Source organism: Schistocerca cancellata, chromosome 7 (genome assembly GCF_023864275.1).
Source record: "Schistocerca cancellata isolate TAMUIC-IGC-003103 chromosome 7, iqSchCanc2.1, whole genome shotgun sequence".
Taxonomy (NCBI): Eukaryota; Metazoa; Arthropoda; class Insecta; order Orthoptera; family Acrididae; genus Schistocerca; species Schistocerca cancellata.
The window spans coordinates 312,480,465-312,503,147 of NC_064632.1; the positions used below are offsets into that span (position 1 = coordinate 312,480,465).

At 37.5% G+C, this 22,683-nt stretch overlaps 1 protein-coding gene across 2 annotated transcripts in view; it reads right to left on the reverse strand.

Moving 5' to 3' along the window:
• LOC126092010 (ATP-binding cassette sub-family G member 4-like) overlaps positions 1-22,683 on the reverse strand; it is a 486,217-nt gene that overhangs the window by 12,349 nt on the left and 451,185 nt on the right. For both annotated transcript variants that reach the window (XM_049907390.1, XM_049907389.1), the window contains 4 exons: positions 21,529-21,718; positions 15,239-15,384; positions 11,074-11,312; positions 4,241-4,396 (listed from right to left, as the gene is read on the reverse strand). In XM_049907390.1, the coding sequence (XP_049763347.1) occupies positions 4,241-4,396; positions 11,074-11,312; positions 15,239-15,384; positions 21,529-21,718 (731 nt within the window). The remainder of the gene's footprint in view (positions 1-4,240; positions 4,397-11,073; positions 11,313-15,238; positions 15,385-21,528; positions 21,719-22,683) is intronic.

Sequence of the window (22,683 nt, forward strand, 5' to 3'; positions counted from 1 at the left end):
TCGCTTCAGGCAAATGCCGGGATGGTTCCTTTGAAAGGGCACGGCTGATTTCCTTCCCCATCCTTCCCTCACCCGAGCTTGCGCTCCGTCTCTAATGACCTCGTTGTCGACGGGACATTAAACACTAAGCTCCTCCTCCTCCTCTCAGAACCATGTATTAATCAAGAAATACAAGATAAACAAATGAATGGACAAGAATAATGAGACTCAACTTCTTTATTTCTTCTAGATTATAGTCTATTACCTAGTGTTCCACAGTAGGTAACATGGCATTTTCTATCTACAGTTTCATTTCTAGACATCACAAACAATGTCTTAGGAGAGCCGTAAAGGAAGAATTTTCCTTTTTGTATTTTAGGTGACCTTAATTTCTTTGATTGTGCAGATAATAAATTTCTACGTGGGGAACTAAATGCTATGGAATTAAAGATATCTCTCTTTATATGGATGGACTCTTATTTTATAACAGACCAAAAAAAGGGTTTTATTGTCAAACTATGTCACAGGAATGACAATAATAATTCCATAAGTATCAGTACTGCTTCCACTTAGTCACTTTAACCCCCACGTACATAATCTTCCATTGATTTTCAAAGACAGTTAAAAAAAATGTAGTGTTTGTTGATGACACATTAATACTAATCAAGGGTCCAAAATGAGCATTACTAGATGCAGCTCTGTTGATACTTGAACAGGTCTGCAAATGGTTGACAGCAATCAGTTTAATTCTTAATCTCTCATGGATACATGTTATGCAGTTTCAGTCAAACATAAAGCAAACATTAATGGTCAACACTAAATGAAACATTGTGTGTAAAATTCCTTGTGATGGCTGGATAGCAAATTAAAATGAAGTCAACACACTGATAAACAAATGATGCTCAGTTCAGCATCTTCTTCTCTAAGAAACATCTCTCAATGTATTAACCTAAATAATAGGATACTGGCTTATTTTTCTCTCTGTCTTCATTTGGAATTATGTTTTGGAGCAATGTACTAAAGTAGATAAAGCATTTACTAAGCAGTAAGAATATTCTGTAAAGTTTAAAAAAATTGCTCATTCTTGTAGAAGTGTTTTTAAGGTTCTTGGAATTCATATGTTCATTTCACAATAAGTTTACCTCTTAATGGAAGTACAAGGCATAGGTCTAGGCTTCAGGGTGAAGTTACATACTGTGCTCCAAAGGTATTTAGCAAATTCTCAACCAGCATAATGCAAGAAATTGGGAATTGATAGGATCAATTAAAATATACTTCATTAGTCACACCTACAAATTATTATCTGTTTATATAAATTAAAGGACTGAAATTTCCTGTTAGCCACATATCAAGCAGTGGTGTTTACTGTAAAGCTTTATGAGGGGGGCAGGGGGGGGGGGAGGGGGTTTATGAAAACTTTATGAGAAGAAGAAGTAGTATATTGTAAGAGGGCCTCTGTTGTGACAGATATAGGTAACTGTTTCTTTCAAAAATACTAATGTAGGCCTGATCAAGTTGCTACTCATCATATAGTGGTGATGCTGAGTTGCAGATAGGTACAACAAAAAGATTTTCACACTTGGTCATGTGTGTTAGTTTTGTTTGTGTGTGTGCGTATTTGTGTCTATTGTTGACAAATGCCATTGGCCAAAAGCTTTAAGTGTGAAAATCTTTTTGCTGTGCGTATCTGCGACTCAGCATCTGCACTGCATGGTGAGTAGCAACTTTCCTTGTCATAATATTGTTCCATTACATCCTGGATTTTCCATTGTTTGATCTAATGTAGTCAAGTAAATATTAAGCTACCAAGACAGGATAAATAGTAACTGTTTTATATAACTGAGGAAGGAACTTTTTTGTCAAGGCTACAATTTGTTTCTGCAGCCACAGCTTTCTCTCTTTATCAATCGTCTTCATCTCCGTGTAGGAGGAGCATCCCCTCATTTCCTTCCATATGATGTTGCCTTTGAACATTTTCTGCAAGGAAATATCATGTATAATTAAGTGGTCAATCTGCTTTGCTTTGTTCTAGTCTATACTTTTTAGTAATTCTTCCTTCTCTCGTATTTTTTTTTTTCTTTTTTACATTTTTCTGTCAGTCCAACTAGTTCTTGCAATTCTCCTCCAGAACAACATTTTCACAACTTTTAAGTGAGCTTTTCCCTGCTTCACATCTGTATGTCAGGGCACTTGATACAGAGGTCTTTTCAAATCATATGCTTATTGGCTTATTCAATAGAAGGTTCTTCATATTTTGGCATGTACTTTGGCCAGTGCTATTCTTCTGGTGATTTCCTTAAGACATCTATTATTGATTTCCGATAGTGAAATTTGTTTTACTACCTCAAGTTGCCCACTGCCTATTCTTATGTCAGTTTTACCTCCACCTCCTATCTTATTTATAACCATGACTTTTGTGTTCTTAATGTTTATTTTTAGATTTAGTTTGGTTATCTCTTGATTTATGAACTTAAGCATTTTATTTAGTTCCTTCTTTGACTTTGCATTTAATAGTTCCATGTCTGTGAAGGTTCTCCTTCTTGATGAAATTTGTGGAACACTGTGAATTAATGTAAACTGAGTAGATGTAGGAAACAGTTGAATGAGCTTCTCAGACAGGAACTCAGATTAGAAGATTTTCTTCTCTAGTTTTTACTCTTCCATTATGTTCCACTCATCTTCTTAACCATGTATCACAATTCCATCCCACATTAACCTCTTTGCAACAACTGTAGGATTTGTTTATTGATTCTACCACACTTTTTTGTTTTGCATATGGCCTTTGAATGTCCCTTCTTATGCCTATGTACATTAATGAGTCAGTTAAGTATAAAAATGGGTTTTATCCCCCTTACGCGTGTTATAACAAAGCTTAATGAAAAATCGTGTTGGTTTATACCAGAGCAGTATATACATTTTGCTTGTTGCCATAAATAAACATCGCAGAAATGACACATTACTGCAAACCACATTAGCGAAGAAAAGTCAGCGGGTACTCTAAGAGGCAACTGTTGAATGGTGCTAGATACACTGGCAGCGATGTTGATAGTTTCCTCACGGGAGAGTGTTCATCACTTTGGTTACTTGTTTTCACAAGAAGCAATTTGACAAATAATGGCTGCTTTGGCTGTTAATAGGTTAATATTTGTGTGAGCAAAGGAAAATGAGTTTCAGGAACTATTAGTGAAGTACAATGTTACAGTTAGGTGTCCCTATGTCACTGTGCAAAAGATGACATTTCAGTAACATTACTGGTTGTGAGAGTTAGCTTTATCATGATAACATGGAATGATAGCAATTTCAGTTTCATGTGCTCCTGACATGTTAAAACTAATAATAGGTGATGGATTTTTATCATCCGGAGGCAAAACTGTAGCACTAGCACAGGCCTGAACACATCGTACAATGTCAGCTCATAATGGCCCTCTTTGTGAAGCACTACTCACAAAATGTAACCATCTAGGTTTGAGTCCCAGTCCTTCTTGCAGTTTCAGGAAGAATCATTACAGTGCAATTCCACTGCAGAATTAATATTTTAGTCTGGGATTTAAATTTTCTTTTTAGCAAAGATTTGTAAATCATTTCACTTTCAGAATTGTGCTGTGACTGGAAGTTTCTAAAAAATTATTACCATTTTTTTTAATTTGGCAGTTGTGAATATAAGCTGATAAGAAAAATTATTTGTATTAGTCTATAGTCACAACTTTTATTTTGCCTCGTGGCAAACAGATACAGTACCAGATACCACCATCAGGTCACCTCTGGCATACAGCTGTCATGTTCACTTCCCAAGTAGATGCTGGAAAGTAAGCATTGTGACTGTGTGCCAGGAGGTGGCCTGATTATGGTACTTGTACCAAAAGAGGTAGCCAGAAGGCAAAAAGAAGATAAATAAATAAATAAAAAAATTTGAATGTGTTGGTTGCTGTTTTAACTGACAGTACACTGGGAATATATAATTCTCTCTCTCTCTCTCTCTCTCTCTCTCTCTCTCTCTCTCTCTCTTTTTAAACACTGCAGCTGTACGGCAAAGTGTATTTATGGTGCTTTTGGTGACGTACTGATATCAACTGAAAAACAATAAGTAAAAACTGGTCACAGAGTGATTGTCAGGATAGTACACAAACTCGAAGAAATGTATGCGAATAAGCTGTAACTATAAATATATCTTTTTTATGAAAGCAATTACTTGATTTATTGTGAAGTGAAAATAGAAAGCAATTCTTTAATACCCAATGAACAGTAAAGGTCTCCCTCATACCTTCTGAACTGTCTTTCACAATATCATTTGCAATGCAAGGTGCAGATCCATTTGCTGTCAGTTGTTGTTGATCAAGATTATTACATTTTCTATTATTTACAGCCAACACCAACTTATGTACACAGTCTCCATGTTCTCCACATGCCACTTCCATCACTGAAAATAACAAAATTCAATATATTAGTGGCACAATTTTTTCTTTGGTGCTGAATATAGATTTTGTCACAAGTGAAGGCCTAGCAAAATTGCTATTTGTGATTAATATTGAAGACACATATTGTATTTAGATACAATGAATACCACAAAGCTCAGGAAAATTTGGTTGCGATGTATAGTTTCTGAATAAAAACCTTGTTCAGAAACTTCAACAATCTCCACAGTTCAAGCACTAACAATACTTGCAGAGCAAATACAAGCACTTTCTGTTCCAAATATTAAATGAAAACAAGAAATATTCATTTATTACACTACGTTTATTTCCAAGTAAATGTAGAATACAGCAGCAATGAAAAATCAGACTTCATCACTACATTCACACACTAGAATTGTTAATTGACTATTGAAATGAAGAATGCAGCACAAAGACATGTAGAAGTCAATGCTTTGTGCTATACAGAAACTACAATTATAGAAAAATAATGCAGCTGTACAGTTCTAAAATCAGTTTTTATGTAATCTATAATCATTATATATGAGAATCTCTGGAACAGAGAACTACTTATTATAACAGAAAGCAGATATCTCTCTCTATCTCTCTCTCTCTCTCTCTCTCTCTCTCTCTCTCTACCTCTCTACCCCTCCCCTCTCCACTTTCCTCCCACTCTGTCCTCTCTACCCATTTCTCCCTCTCTCCTTTTCTCACTCTCCCCTTTTCTCCCTGTCTCCTTTTCTCCCTGTTCCCTTTTCTCCCTCTCGCCTTTGCTCCCTCTCCCTCTCCTGCTCTCTTCCCCTCCCCCTCTCCTCACAAAGTTAATAAAAAATAGTGTTTAAATAGAACAGGATCTGCACTTGTTGTATTTGGAGCAGAACTTTGCTTCTAAATAACTGCAAAAATGTAATAATGCTAAATTATTTTGAATAAGACTCCTAAATATTTCTTCAGCAACCAATCTATGCTAAAATTATACCAGTCAAGAAGCAAGTAATATTAATTATTTGTGATGTGAATTGAAAAAAAGTCTTGAAGAAATCTGATCAAAGAACTGAATATATCAATAAATGCTTCTCAGTGTATTTATTCCTTAATGAAATTTGTTATAAGTCCTATATATCTTTTTGAAACTAATAGCTCTGTTCTCAGAATAAATACAAGAAACAACAATAAGCTTTATAAGATTTCAAATCATTTACTTTGGCCCAGATAGGTGCCCATTATTCAGGTACACACATTTTTATTAGCTTGTCAGCAACTGTAAAACATTTAGCTACCAGTGTTAAGAAAGTAAAAGTAGGAGGAGCCTAAAAAAATTCATTGGTGGCCATTTCTTTCCACTCCACTTATGGTCAATTTAGCAGAATCAGTTGATGTACTCAACTATTATCTATATCATATAATAAGAATATTATGTAATACCTAGTTTCAGTATACTCTCAATGTTTCGGGTAGCCTTACAAATTGTTTTTGTTTTTGATGATACTTCGCTACAACAGCCTTGGAACTGTTTTATGCACTTTACTCTCTGTACGTTTAAATATTTATGATAAGTTTTTTAATTACGTGAAACTGAAGAAAAAAGAAAAAAAAAAAGGTTTAGCTATTCCACGTTTGAGGCCTGTCTCATTTAGAATCTGTTGAAGGAACACCAAAAATGGTTCAATTATATGTACTAGAAAGCTACAGAAAAGAGAAGGAAGATGAGGGAGAAGTGGGGAGGGAGAAGTCAGGGAGAATAAGCAGAAAAGGGATCATATTCTCAATGTCAGAAGGGAGACAAAACAAATCCTGAGAAAATAGAAGAGAATATATCTAACCAGGTTATTACAACAAGTTGAGGAGGAGAGCCACAACAAGAATTCCAATGCATCAAAAACTGGAAACATGGCTTTCAGAGCCCAACCTATTTCATTACAGATAAGAATGGCAACTTGATAAGTGACAAGGAAAGAATTACAGAAAGATGGAGAGAATACTCCTCAGAGGTCTTGAATTGCCCAGATGCATATGAAATGCTGCCTGGAAACACCACAGAGGAAAGAAAAATATAGACAAGAGGGAAGAACCTGAGGAAGATGTGAAGATTTCAGTCAAAAGACTCAGAAACAATTAGGACCCAGGGAAGGACAGAATAACATATGAGTTGATTAAAGATGTGAGAGGTTGCACTTAAAAGTATATAAACTGACCCAGTTGATATGGAAGGATGAGACATTGCCATAAGAATGGAAACTGGCCATAATATACTTGATATACAAGAAGGGAAGCAAAATGGAATGTGGTAACTACAAAGGCATCAACTTGCTGAATGTAACCTAGAAGGTACTGTCTATCATTGTCCTCAGAAAATTACAACATTTATAGAAGATAGCATACAGAAATACTAAGCTAGTTTTAAACCAAACTGATCAACAATAGGCCACATCTTCATTCTAAGACAATTGTTTGAAAGACAGTGGGAATATGATAAAGATATACATAGTGTGTTCATTGATTTTCAACATGCATATGACAGCATCCACAGAAATAGCCTGTACAGTTCATCAGCCGGCCAGAGTGGCCGTGCGGTTCTAGACGCTGCAGTCTGGAGCCGATCAACCGCCACGGTCACAGTTTCGAATCCTGCCTCAGGCATGGCTGTGTGTGATGTCCTCAGGTTAGTTAGGTTTAATTAGTTCTGAGTTCTAGATGACTGATGACCTTAGAAGTAAAGTTGCATAGTGCTCAGAACCGTTTGAACAGTTCACCATGTGACTTTGAAATCCCCAAGGAGCTAGTGAGAATAGTGCAAACTTGTATGCAAGGGACAAGGGCAGCAGTGTTTTTCAGAGGATTCACATCAGAAACTTTCGAGATTGAAACAGTCTCGCAAGGTACCCCTTAAGTGTGAGGTTGCAAAAGGCTGATGATGTTTGCAGCATTCAACACCCATGCAACCCCAATATTGGTATCCAGTGGTGAGCACAGCAAGAGGCTATGGATCATAGTCAAACTACTTAGTCAATGAGTAACTCACAACAGTGCTGCAGTGGTAGTGGTATTGATACAGAGTAGAGCAATGACAATGATAAGCTAAGCAAACATTGTATTATGTGCACAACAACAGTTGCTGAAGTTGACATTTCATCAGAAAGGAACCCAAGGAATTTCACAGATTGAGAAAGAAGTGGTTGATGAAACATTAGTGTTTCTGTAAAATGAATTAGTGGAATGTGTGGTGCGATATATACTTGACTGTGGGTACATGAGGAGTACATTGATGATGATATGTGCTTAGCAAGTGAAAGTGATATTGAAGCAGACAGGTGTTGAGCCATGTAGTTCATCATCCTTGCCAGATGGGAAGCCACAGATCCAATCTCCAGTGAAACATAGTAAAGGGCAATCACTGTCCAAAGAACAGGTACTAACTATAGTTATGTGTGTGGAAGATCATCCACAGCATAGTAAAAAATGAATTATGAACAGATTTGGAATAAGACCACAGCAATAACTCTGTAATCCATAAGTAAAACTCTGGATGTTTCAAAGGGAGGACAAGGTGCCCTTGTGGCAAAAACCAGTCTGGTCCTTTGTCTTCACCCCTCCTCCTGCCCCTTCAGCTCTTCTGCCAGAAGGATCCCTTGGCTCTGAAAGCTTGTAAGAGTGAAACCTATTTGTGTGTGTATTCTCCTGTTGCTGCTTGGTGAGTAGATTATTTATCTATCCATTTACATTATATTGTCAAAAACTGGTGTTTGCATGTTTCAAGGATTCTCAATACAATTTACAGGATGTGCATGAGAGTGAACTACTATGTTACGCACATCAAATAGTGTGCAACATAGATTACAGTGATTTCAAGACAGCAGTGGATGATTGCATTACTTCAAACAGTGCTGTAGAATTGGAAGATGTAAGATACAGAAATTTCAAACAAGGCATCAACTTGTCAGTGCACAGCAAACTGCGGAATTGGCCCAAAAACATGTTTTTCATTTTGAATTATTCCCTCACGGTGGTTTAAATGTGTGTGTAATCAAGGTTTATGAGTTGCTTCAGACAATAAGGGTATTGTTTTGGCCTCTCAGATTTCTTCAAAATATTTCACAAATTGTTTTTTTGAAACTTTTGGTAAGTGTCATGCTCACTCAAAGAAATGTAATGAATCTTACTTCAATACACCCTTTCCTCCCTCAAACACACACACACACACACACACACACACACACACAGAGAGAGAGAGAGAGAGAGAGAGAGAGAGAGAGAGAGAGAGAGAGAGAGAGAGAGGGGGGAGGGAGAGAAATATTTGTGCTGTTTTTGCTTATGCTATATGGATACTTTAATACACAGTCAACTAGTAATGTGCAGAATAAAAACTTCTATGTCTAAATGTTTTTTCTATCAGGGCAGAAGTTTGTGCAGAGAATGTACACCCTATCATACACTGATGAGACAAAATATTAGATCACTGCCCTCCAAGAGATTTAATGCCACTTTGGGATGCATTAAGTAAATCATATAAGTGAAGCAAAGAATAAAAAGATGATATGAGCTCCAAATTATGAAGTCCACGGAAATAATTGACCTCACAGGAGGCTGATTGTGATGTTGTGGCACACAAGAATGAGTATTTCAGAAAGGTGGAAGATGGTTAGCTGTTCATATACTAGTGTCCTGAGTACCTATGGCAAGTGTTGAAGGACAGTGAAACCACGGGCAGGCTACAATGTGTTGGACATTCACACCTCACTGTATGGGAAGTTCAGAGAATTGGCTGCTCTGTAAAGCAGTATAGACATAATCTGTAGCAGATATGACAACAGAGTACAGTTCTGGAGCAGGAAAAAGTGTTTCAGAGCACACTGTTCACACATAGTTGAACACGATGCTCTGGAGCAGATGATCTCTATATTGACTCAACAACATTGTTAATTATGTTTGTAGTGGGCAGTGTTTCATTGAGATTGGACTGTGTGTAAATGGAAACTTGTCACCTGATCTGATGAATCACATTTATTGCTACACCAGTGGATGTATGGATCTGGGTATGCCTTCATCCAGGCAAACAGCTGCTCAAGACAGCACCTCACCATGGATGAAGTCCATTCAAGGCAGTATTGTGCTGGGAGACAGGGGGAGGGGGAGGTAGGGACGACACTTACCTGGGTTTCCATAGGACCGTAGTAATAATAATTGATTACAGTACAACAGCTGTGAACTAAGTGGACATTAATTACAGACCATTTGTACCCATTCATGCTTGATGTCTTCCATGATGGTGATGGCATCGTCCAGCAGGATAAGTGTGCATGTCACAGTTCCCAGATTGTGCTACAGTGATTTAAGGAGCATGACAGTGAATTCATGTTGATTTATTAGCCATCAAATGCACCTGAACTGACCTCGTTTCTGGGATGCAGACGCCATCTCCATGCAGAAAAACCACCAGCTCCTAATTTATGGAGAAGGGGAATGCATGGCTTGTGCATAGACATCTGATGCCACAAACCTCTAGAAATGTATCAGGGACTTTTGTAACAGAATAAAGTACTGAGGGACAAAATGTATTTTGTTCTATTTGTTTCTGTGGGTGACAAGGAAAAGCAACAATAAATGGTTTGATTCAGACCAGTGTCTAAATGATAACAGTAAAAATTTCAGTTATTTTATGCTACTGTGTGACAGAATCACAAATAATTTCTCATAACATTGAAAGAGAATTTACAAACAGTAGAGAGAAGAGATCTAATAAGCAACCATCATAGGTAAAGCATTGAGTTTACTTTCCAGTTATTTACAAAACTCAGTGAATTTATAAATGGAAGAAAAAGAGATGATTACCATGTGTAATTAAGATATTGTGTAACAAAAAGTGATGATTTCGCTTATTTCATAGAACTATATATAACCAACAGCTGGATATACACTGCAGAAGACAGTCCTAACCTGTATTGTCATGAAAGGGAAATATCTGCCTCCAGCACATAAGTAAAAACAATAATATATTAGCAAATGAGTTTCCTGGAGCATTATTAAATAGGAAACAAATAAATACAGTTATATTTTGTTGTTATTAGGAATGAATTAGATGAACACAATATGAAATTATTTTCCAATTTCAGTTAAATGTTTTAACAATAAAAAATAAAATGGAGAGGGGATGGATGGTAAAAGTCAACTAGAGATCCCTTAGAAATACTCAGGCAGAGACTGCAAGTATCTTTCAGGAACTTCCATCTCAAGGGTACAATCAGAAAAAAGATTAGAAAAAAAATTAGGTCCCTAAAAATTAATACTTCACCTGCCAATATAGCTGATTTAGCATAGTAATGGAATAATTGGTGGTTTAGTAATCTGAGCTATTCTAATTTCAAGAAGAATGTTTTAACAATTAAAAATCTATCTAAAGTGATAAATGCACAATGGTCAAGAGTGAGCAAATGATTTGTCAACAATTTTTTTTCTGTGGTTAAGTACTGCTGATTATCAGAGCTAATATAACAAAATGTATGAAAAACAAACAAACACACACACACACACACACACACACACACACACACACACACACAGGATCAGATGTCATGAGATACAGTGTCAAGGTGAATGGAAGAAAGTGTACAAGCATAAAAATTGACATATGTCCTTTTCTTTATTACAGTTTGCTACTCATAATCCATACTGGAATAAAGACACTTACCAAAATCCGCTGGGTTGTGGTAACTGGGACAGTGGAGGCCGTGAGAAGAGAGAAAAGGAACAAGGCCTTGAACACTTCCTTGATAAATACATTGTCCATCAGTCAGAATGTACAGATGGTCAAACATTTCAAACAGTCTTGCACTCGGTTGGTGAATAGTACAGATGATGGTGCGCCCACCACGTGCCAGTGATTTGAGCAGCGAAAGGCACTGGAAACATGAAGCACTGTCGAGTCCACTGAAACAGAGTTGTGCAATAGTTATTATTCCCGTTAATGTTGTCATTTTTCAAACGAAGTTATAAAATTGAATTTCATTTGTTCTTTATTACTTTCATAAACATAAATGTAAAATCTGTTCATAGGCCCTGATAGGCACATCAGTACTGATTTACTGCCATGTCATCCACTGTCAATGGTGTCACTGGATGCAGTAGGGAGGGATGTGGGGTCAGCACATTGCTCTAGTAGCTGTTGCTAGTTTTCGTGACCTTAGTATGATGACTTACTGTTTTTGATTCACACTAACATAATTGGGAATGCAAGATAATATACAAAAATATAAGTTAATTTTTTTATTATGACCATCATATATATTAGAGTCACAGTGCTAATATCAATGTACTTCCACTTAATCATCTGATGTAGATATATCTTAAACAACTCTCACATTAACTCTCTGGTGGTCTGAAGTTATTTAAGAAAGCTTTATTTGGTCATTAGTGTTGCAGTTGTGCCAGATGCAGCTGTTAATCCTGAAGAACTGAATATAATGTTAAGAAAAATAAAGGGAAATCCACTGATGATTAGATAACTCCAATATAAGTATCGCAGAAGCAAAAACAATAAATTGGATTTTGCTCTATGCAGAATCTTTATAAAACATTTATTGTTTAAGCAAATTTAGGCACAAGTATTGATCTCTCATGATTAGATATCACCAAATAAAAGTATCAGAGAAGCAAAAACAATTAATTTGATTTTGCTCTAGGCAGAATATTTAAAAAAAAATTATGCTTAAACAAATATAGGTACAAATATTGAGCTTTGATGAAGAAAAATCACTTCTAGAAGTTCATCCTATATTCTACATGTACAACATAAATAATAAAAACTGAATACATCAGCTTTTGTTAAAGAAACACAGCAAAAAGCTGCATGTAGCTGATACTGGGCAAATATCAACTGCCCCCTTCAACATACATGAAATTCAATAGAACATTTCAGTTTATACATTTCAGTTACACACAGTAATATGTGGACAGTAAAACATGATCTTAATTGTCCATTAACAGCCACATGAAGTTAATGGTATATAAAAACAGTTCTTATCTAGAATTAAAACTTCAACAATTTTGTCTATGACAGAGATTCATAGAAATAATATAAATTCCTAATTGAACAATAAGTTAAATAAGGCAAACAAAACCATTCAGACATCCAAAAACACACTCATGTGACAATGGTGAGGCTAATTATTGGTTATTGATTATTGAGAGCAGTTGCTTGTGCTGATGGAGATGGGAAGGAGTAGAGAAGGATGGAGGAAGCAATAGGTTGGCAGTGGGGTAGTGTGAAGTGTGAGGCAAGTCTTCCAACAGATGATTCAGTGACTGCACAAGATGGAAGGAATAGAGTGGGTAGATCCAATAAAAGGTATAGTGGGAGAGGGGGGAGGGTGGGAAAATGAGGCAGGCTGAAATGAAGAGGCAGACAGGGAGGGGGGAGAGTAAGGGAGAGTGGTGGAAAAGGGGGACAGAGAGGCAAGGAGGGGGGAGGGAGAGAGAGTGAGAGAGAGGTGGGAGGGAGGGAGAGAGGGGGAGGGTGGGAGAGAGAGGGGGAGAGAGAGAGAGAGAGAGAGAGAGCGAGAGAGAGAATGAATACCCGGGTCATGGGGGAGAAGGAGAAGTGGTGGGGGAAGGCAGTACAGCACATGATCTGGACAGCAATGGAGTGGTGTGAACAGAAGATGGAAGGTTAAAGGTATGGAAGGACAGTGGGAAACAGGTTAGCAGAGGTTAAGACCAGGGGTTTGTGAGGGTGCAGGGTAAGTTGGACAGGTATTTCCTGCCTGTGTAATTCAGAGACACTTGTGCTGGAAGAGAGTATTAAAATGGCACATAGAATAAAGCAGCTGTTGAAGTCATTTGCATTGTGGGGCGCAGCATATTCAGCAACTAGATGGTCAGGTTTTTGGTTTTCCACAGTTCGGCAGTTGCCATTCATGCGAGCAGACAAATGGTTACTTATTGTACACACAGAGAATGCTGTAGAGTAATTACAGCACAGTGTGTATACAAAATGGCTGCTTTTACACATGGCCCTGCCTTTTGTTGAGTAGGAAATGCCGGGAGCGGATATATGGAATGGTTCTTGTTCCCAGACCAACCGCAATGGAATTATCATGGAGTACAGGATTGGGTTAGGGACAGTATGTTGGGAGGACGGCTGAACAATACTTCGTGTGATGTGGGTAGGACATCCCTCACCTCAGGGAGAAAGGAGGTCAAAGCTGTAGTGAAGGATGTGGTTGAACTTTTCAAGGCCATAATGATACTGCATCATCAGAGGAATGCTGCTGAGTGGCTGCTTAACAGATTTACTGTTGTCAGAGGTGGAGATGACACAGGAGATCTTTTTATGGATGAGATGGACAGGATATTGTGTGTCAGTGAAGGCTTTGGCAAGATTGTCAGTATATTTTGGCAACTCTTGCTTTCCATAACAGACGTCACATTCACCATTGGAAAGGCTGTAAGGAAGAGACTTTTCAATGTGGAATGGGTGACAGCTGTCAACAGTGGAGATACCATTAATACTTGGTGTGCTTGATAGGAACAAATGTATTTACAGAGTGATATGAGGTGGAAATTGACATCTAGGAAGTTGGCTCACTGATCTGAGAGGGAATCAGTGAAGAGGATCTAGGAATACGTGTTGAGGCTATGGAGGTAAGACCAGAGGTTTCCCTTGCCATTAGTCTACATCATGAAAATGTCATCAAGAAACTGAACCATTCAAGCAGTGAACTGTGCACAGCAACACAAACGACTCCCAACAGCTGTTTCACTATATGGGCCACTTGCATAGTCCCTTTTGATACAAGTTTCTCTGAACTACACAGATAGGAACTGTCTCTCCAGCACATCCTGCACTCTATCAACTCCCTTGCTCTAAACATCTGCTAACCTGTTCCCCACTAGGCTATGACCATACCAGACTGTAATTGCCTCTTCTCACCATTTACGTTCTCCCTTCTCTCCACACCACTCCTTCCCAGTCCAGATCATGTACTGCCTTCTTCCACCACTCACCATTATTCCTCTCTCCCGCATGTGGTCAGTTCCCCCCCCCCTCCCCCCTCCTCCATTCTCTCTGTGTGTCTCTTTCTCTTCCTTCCTCCCCTCTCTCCCCATTTTCAGCCTTCTCCTTTTCTCTCTCCCCTCCCTGTCTCCCTCACCATCACCACCCTCTTCCTTTGCCCCTCTCTCTCACTCTATATATCTTACAAGCTCTACCCTCTCAAATCTTTTCATCTTGTTGTGCAGCCAGTGAGTCACCTGTCAAAATATCTGTCTCACACTATCTCCCTCCTCGCCTCTTGGTCTTGGATCTTTCCCCACCCCTCCTCACATCCCTCAGCTCAGTAACTAATTTTAGTAATTGATAATCGATAATCAGTCTTGCCATGGGAGTGTGTATTTGGCTGGTTGTGTGTCTGAACGTGTGTACTTTTGCTACAGAGTATGAGCCAAGACGTGGAAAGCTTGTGTAAATACTGTTTTCTGTTTCATGTGTCTATGTACCACACATCAATCCACTGTAGGTGAGTGGTTGCATCTCCCTTATTTTATGTAGAGATAGAAAATAGTTGGAAACAGAAGTGTGATTTCATGTCGCCCCCTCCCCTTTTCCTAAACAGCTTAAAGCTGAAATTTTTAAGTTAAAAATGCACATATCTTCTAAAGTCCATTAACCTAGTGCTCAGGCAAATTCCAAGCTTGGCTCAACTACACAACTAGGGAGCCTGCACACTAACTTTGCACTTCACAGGCAGGTAAAAATATTTTTAGGCTTACTGTACTATGTACATATAAAACAGTAACTAATTATTCTATCTTCACTTATGAATGCTACCTTCACTTATGATTGGAAGTGTCTGTACCTGGTAGGTTCATCAAAAAACATCACTGGTGGGTTATTGACAAGTTCAAGGGCAATAGACAACCTCTTGCGTTGGCCTCCTGAGAGATTAGCTGTCCTAGTATTACTGCATTCCACCAGGCCCAACATCTCAAGGATTTCTTCCACCTGTAACATGTAAAGTCAATAAATTTCATGTTTATAGCACTTGCAATTTTCCAGATTACTGCCCTCTGCTTGCAGTAACAACTGAACAAGGCAATGCTTTATTGCCATACGACTACACTAAAAGATGAATTTAGTTAGGAAATGTTTCTGAAAATGTTTATGTTGGTAATTATGTATAGCATTACTTTAATGGAACTGATTGCTGATAATAAAAATTGGCTGTACATGAACTGTAAGACAGAGATTTACATTGCAAGGCACAGAAATATTTGTCACCTAGGGCTTGTATTCTTAGCTTTCCACAGGCATAGAGAAAAGTACCAAGTATCTATGCAGAATAAACTAAAGAATGACTTACTGTCTATCCTTATGCTAACTACGTTGTTTGGGATTGCAAATCCAGATTACTAGTAGAACACTTAATAGTGGAATGAATGAAATTTTCACTCTGCAGCAGAATGTGCGCTGATATGAGACTCGAACTTGGGACCTTTGCCTTTTGCGGGCACTTGCCCATGAAAGGCAAAGGTCCTGAGTTCAAGTCTCAGTCTGACACACAGTTTTAATCTGCCAGGAAGTTTCACTTAATAGTGGGAAAGTCACTCAGATCCCAGGATGAGATGGACCCACCTGTTGGGAGGAGGTGTGGGGAGATAAAGATCTTAGTCTTCCTTCGTTCTGACAATAGATGGGTCCCTCTCATCCTAGGGTCTGAGTGACCTGCCCTCCCAATTAACTTTCCCCACTCGGTTCCCTTCTCCTCTGAAGGAAGTACTTTTTATACCTTAAGCTAGAACATGGTTGTTAATTTTTATACACAATGTGTTAACTGTAAGTTGGCCTTTGCCAGAAAGGGTGGGGGGAGGGGGGGGGGGAGATGCTTGTAATGGAGGGGGCAAGCTCAGCCTCCAAACAGACCATCACAGGGGAGGGGGGGGGGGGAGGGAGGATGTGTGGGGGGAGGGTGTTGGGAAATAACCCACACACAGACAGGCACCTTAATCTGTTGTTCATGCTTCTGTGTGAGCATGGAGGTAAAGATCATTCAAAAGTTGTTTGTAATAAAAAATGATTGTCTTATGTACTAACATGTTTAATAAAGATCTCAACTGCAGCAATAACATTTGAAAATTACATGATCAAATAGTAACAAGAATTTATTAATTTCGTGGCCTTCATACATCAGATTTTCTATTTTTTTGTCTAGTTGGTATATGCGTTCCTCACATGTCTTTAAATTTTCCACTGTTTTGAGTATTTAGTTTATTGTTGACAGTTGAAAAGGTTATACATGTTTTTGAGTGCTTAGCAAACTTTTACTTTAAAAAAAGATGGACAAAGAGTGTGCATTAAACATTGTTTGAAAAATGGAATAAAGTGCAGCACCACATTTGAAATGTTGACCATGGATGTTGCATATTTATGAATGGCACAATCATTTCAAAGAGGTTTAAGAAGATGTTGAAGATGTAACTGCCTTTGATGCCCTATCACTTCAATTACTGTTGACAAAATGGAAGAAGTAATGGCTCTGGAAAATTGCACACCATCAGAGAGGTTGCTGATGATGTTGGAATATTGTCTGACTCAGACCAAGCTCTTCTTTCAGATGTTTTGGGCATGAAACCTGTAGCAAAGCTTGTTCTGAGACTGTTGAATTTCGACCAAAAACCACATCACATAGGCACTGCTGAGGAATTGATGAATGTAGTCGAAAACAGTCCAGAACTTCTAAGGAATGTTATAACAGGTGACAAAACATGGCTTACAGTTAACACATTGTGTGCCTGTTAGCATTACAGATATTTCACCTTCTGGAATAAGAACTGCCCAATGATTCTGTCTTATAATTTTGTAGCTTTTCTCAACAGATTTTCCATTTTCAGATAATGTACTTAATAATGCTCATCATTATAGACTGTCACTCCTGTAGCTCTAGATAATTGTCATCCTTTGGCATTTATCTATACACTCATGTGAATCAAGCAGTTTTAGATTAACAACTGATTAATGGAGCCATAAAGGTAGCAGTTTTCTTAAAGTAGCTGCTTGTCTGCTAATTCTACAAGAAATTTGTTTACATCATAATTAAGTACAGGTAGAGTGAAACAGATTAACATTAATGTATATAATAGCAAATATAGTAATGCAGATAAAAAATGAGGACATACTCTGTAGAACTGCTGAAGAAAGGAACACACAGAAAACACTGACAAGAAAAAAGGAAATGATTATAAACATGTGACAAATCATCAGGGAATAACTTCCATGGTAATAGAGGTAGCTATGGAGAGTCAAAACTATAGGGGAAATGGAGACTGAAATACCTCCAACAAATAATTGAGCACATAGGGTGCAAGTGCTACTCTGAGATGAAGGTATTGGCAGAGCTGATGGACCACATCAATCCAATCAGAGAACTGTTGACTTATAAATAAAATAGATATAGCCAGAAGAAACCATTTATGATAGTTATCCTTAGACTGTTACCAGATGTGCCACCTACTGTTGCAATTATCCCTTATATGGTACCTGTGTTATGTTCTTCCCTGAAAGACAGAACCATGTTTTAACCCTTCTTACCTTCATAGTTGTCCTTATAGACCTATGCTCTCAAAACACCCTAGTACTATCTATGTGTCTCCTCACAAACAAGAAAATAATTCATAGGCATTTAGATTATAGACACAATCAATCATTTTCCTGTTGCCTTCTAAACCTATTCATGTTTAAGAAATATGATGGATGGTTATAATTAAAGTGCAGCTACTCACAGAGGTCCACTACCAGCTGTTATTATCATATGGCTACAAAATATGGTAGATATTCTACAGCATTAATGCAAAAACAATTCACACTGGAAGAAAAATAGTTCCAGTTTTGGCCACCAGGAGAAAATCTTAACTGTGAATGCAAGAAAAATGTATAGAAATGTTTCCATATGTAATGGATTTGGAATGGGTCATCGGCAGAAAAGTTCAAATAAACGAGAAAGGCGTAATGTTGATTTTATTATTAACTGCTGCTTACACAGTTTGTTCGATATGAGCACTGAAAATATCAACAAGATGCTGCATCTGTAAAATAATGTGATCAACAGTTGCTTGTAGCAGTCCCAGTGGAACCTGACCAGTTTGCTCCTATATATGCCCATTCAGGTCAGTCTGAGACCAAACATGTCCCTCGTAAATCCATTCTTTTAGATATCCCCAGACCCAAAAGTCACACAGATTCAGATCATGTGATCATGCATCTGGAAAACCTCTGGAGATAACACATTTGTCGAAGGTTGTATGAAGCAAATCACACTGGGCGAGCAACATGGGGTGTTCCCCATCTTGCATGAACACAATGGTTTCCACACAGTTGAACTCTTCCAAAGCAGAAACCACATGCTTTATGAGGATAACATTCAGACCACATGGTACACCTGATAGGCCACATCTGTGTGTGTTCTTGTCAAAGAAAAACAGACCGCAAATAAAGATGTTTGTGAATCTACACCACACAGTCACATAAAATGCGTGCAATGGCTCTTTGTGCACAACATACAGTTTAACAGTATCCCAAATTCAGCAGTTCTGCATATTCATTGCACCCTATAGTGTAAAATGTGCCTCATCACTCCATAGAATATTGGTCGGCCACAAGTCATGCTGAGCAAATTCAGAACTTTGCTGTGAATCACAAGGTTTCAGTTGCTGCATCATCTGGATGTTGTACAGGTACCAGTACAGAACAGACTGTAAAACTTTACATGCTGTTGATCATAGGATGGACAATTCTTGTGACACTGCATGAACAGTAGTGCTATTTGGGGCATGTGTTGCATGGTCAGTCGCAGCAACCTTGTCAACAACTTCCAATGATACAGGATGCCTTCCTCTTCCATGTGCCACACCAAGCTCACCCATGTTTCTGAATTTCAGTGTCATCTTCTTTAAACTATTTAATGACATCAGGCCTCACCTCAGACCTTTCAGTTGGTGATATTTTCTCAGTGCAGCACTGTAATTGGTGCCATCCACATAAAATAGTTACTCTAACAGTGCAAATCTCTCTTCTCTTTAGCTATAGCATTAACTCACATTATGGCTTGTTTAATGGCAACATGGTTGTCATACCAACATAAAAACAGTGTACAACACCGGATTTGCACCTTGTGGCCACAACTGGAACTAATTTTGTTCCAGCATATATTAGTTTCACATTAACGCATTAGCATCTTTACCAAGTTTCACTGCCATAGGATAATTGTAGCCCACATTGGCCCTCCCTGGGTAGCTGCACTTTAATTGTAACTACGTGGTATATTCATGGCTACTATTTCTTAACTAAAGTTTGTTCCATATGAAGTTATGGTTTTGAAGTGGAACTTTATCAAAGTAGGCCCCATTTAATATCATTCATTTGTCTGAATCATATAACAATATATAAATCTGTTTCCACATAAAGATTATGTTTGTATTGGAGAAACTCCTCAGGGACATTCTTACAATCATTACATCACATTCAACTGTAGTCCCAATAAAATGCAGATTTATTAGAATTACACTGGTAGACATTTCACTCAAACATACACTGCCAGCATGCACTTTTTCTCAACAAACAACCACTGAATAGAAAACTAAAAAATCAAATTTCTGCAAATCCATATTGTGAATACAGCTGTATTTAGTGTTTAAAGATGGTTGTGTGTACATGATTTATTCCAAAGACTTAAAAACTCTCCTTCAAAACGAAGTTTGTGGAACATGGTGAATAAATGAATAAATCGGTCATTGTGGAAAGAAAGTTTATCTGTATATCACTGACATTTACAAAAAATGAAACTTCTGTGCAGGGAGAATAGAGGAGGCCACTTTTTGAATTGAATGTATCTTTTGGTGTTGAGTAGTAACATGTAGAACTCAGTTGCTTGATTTCTTGTGTATGAAAGAAAATTTTATATTAATGTAAACTCCTTATTCATAATGGCATCACTCACAAGTATTCGAGTGCCACACTCCAGTAGAGCTCATTCCTGTTACTATTGGCTTCTCATATATGTTCACAAATTTAAATTCTCAGGCTACAGTATGACAAGAAATTTCCTTAAATATTGTTCATTGATATTATTAGATCCAAATATCCCACTGATGTTCCTGGCTATATGTTTTATATTGTTGTCAACTTTAAATTCATGATATAAGATTGTAAAATCATGTAACACTTATAATGTGGAAAATAAACGCTGGTGCATCAGCACAGTTCTAAGGAAATGATGCTTCTGTACAAGAGGATTCATTTGTGAGACATTCTTGTGACATACTTGTTTAGATGTTTATTAAGTAAGAGAAATGGCACAAAGAAGAGCCTTATCATTCATGACATCTTCACTTGGTTAACAAGGAGAAATTCTGACATGTTTAAAGGACACCACAGGGAGACTGTGAAAGTAAGACATAATGTTACCTGTTCATACCATTTTGTAAATCCTGAGACTTTCTTCATACTGATCTAAGAATAAAAATACTCCTTTCAACATATCATCCAAAATAAAAATGGAGCTCAGTAACCACAATGATCGAATTCCAGGACTTACAATATACATGACAATAAAAAAGTTGTTTCTTCTACTAATTCATTAATTTTTTTTGTCCCATGGATCTCATCAAGAATGAGAAACTTTAGGGATATGCAAAGAGCAAAGTTTACATTAACCAAAGAGAAGAAATATTTATAATTTGTAAATCCTATTGACAATAAGCTACCACTAGACTTTGTAATGTTGTTGGTGTTTACCACAAATAAATGCAGCCTGTTTTGGAGAAAACTGCTTTTTGCTCAGTTATATCAAACGGTTGCTGTTTATCATCTACTGCTGGCTTAAAATTTGCATCAATAATCAAATAAAAATAGTTTTATATCTGTCACAACACAGCCCTATGGTATAGCTCACATGCTAGTTTCAAGGTATAAATGAAAGCAATATAAGAGACTGAGAAATATTACAAGACAATGGCTTGTGAAGTATCAGATTAGCTATAAATGTAAGACCTCTGAATATATTCTTACTTTTGTTAAACTTGTTCCCTTTAGTTTGTTACAATAATTATAGTGCACCACTTTATTTATTTTGTTTTTATTTTTCTAATGACATACCACAACTTTCTTAGCACTGCGTGAAACATCCTTTCCCAATTTGAGGTTTGCAGAGATGTTCATGGCCTCCATGACTGTCAGATGTGGCAGCAGCTGGTCATCCTGCATTATGTAGCACGACATTTTCCTGAAACGCCGCAGCTGCCTTTCTTTCCCATTAATCCTCACTGAGCCTGTCAAGTGGGATGTCCTGTGAAGAGAACAACAGAAACAAAATGAATGATATGTCTATGATAAGAAACTAATGGTAATTTGCATTTTGAATCGTAAATTTAATTCAATGGTTGAGCACTAGTGCATATTTTTGGGAAGATGCACAAGAGAATGGATCAAATTGAGTTTCCAGTTTTAAAGGAAACTTCTAGGAACATTTTTAAGCTTATATAAAATAAAATATTGGTTATGTGAACTTCCTATCTTACAAAAAAGACCTGTATTTTATAATTATAATTAGGGCCTACTAGTATTGAGCAAATTTACTAACTTATTCCATAATGTATTTTTGATCAAGTGATACCTGAGCTTACCAAAAGTTTACAGAAAAGTAGTGACTGATTAATGTAATTATACCCAATATCAGAAAGATGATGTGCATAAAAAGTAAGGAAAAGGAAAAATGTGTTTTACTGAAACTCAAAATCAGAGATTCCAAAATATGAGGCAGTCTTATAACATATTTCCCAATTTGTATCATGTTTGATTAGTAATCTAAGAGTGTACAGGTTTTAGTTGTACCATCAGGGCATTTTTTTCATTATTTTTGAAAATGATACAGGAGATCCAAAATTGAGTATGAAATCATTCCACACACTTATTGAGTGTGTGTGGTTTGAGGTTTTTAGGCGCTAAACAGCATGGTCATCAGCGTCCAAACGCATAGAAACAGGAACACATGCGGTGAAGGGATGAAGACGGACAGTGAACAAGGAAAACAGCTAAAAGACACAGACCTGACGCAGTTCCAAATCCTCATGTACAGAGGCAAAACAAGAGGAGAAGAAACACACTAAAAAAGGAAAGGAAACACAAGGAAAAGAGAGCAGAAATCAAAGTGAAACAAGTAGGTAATTGTGACTGGTGGACCTCTTACCTAAAACCTAGGTGAGCCAGTCACCCAGCAGCACATTAAAATCCTCTCCCTAAAATTTGAGGCAA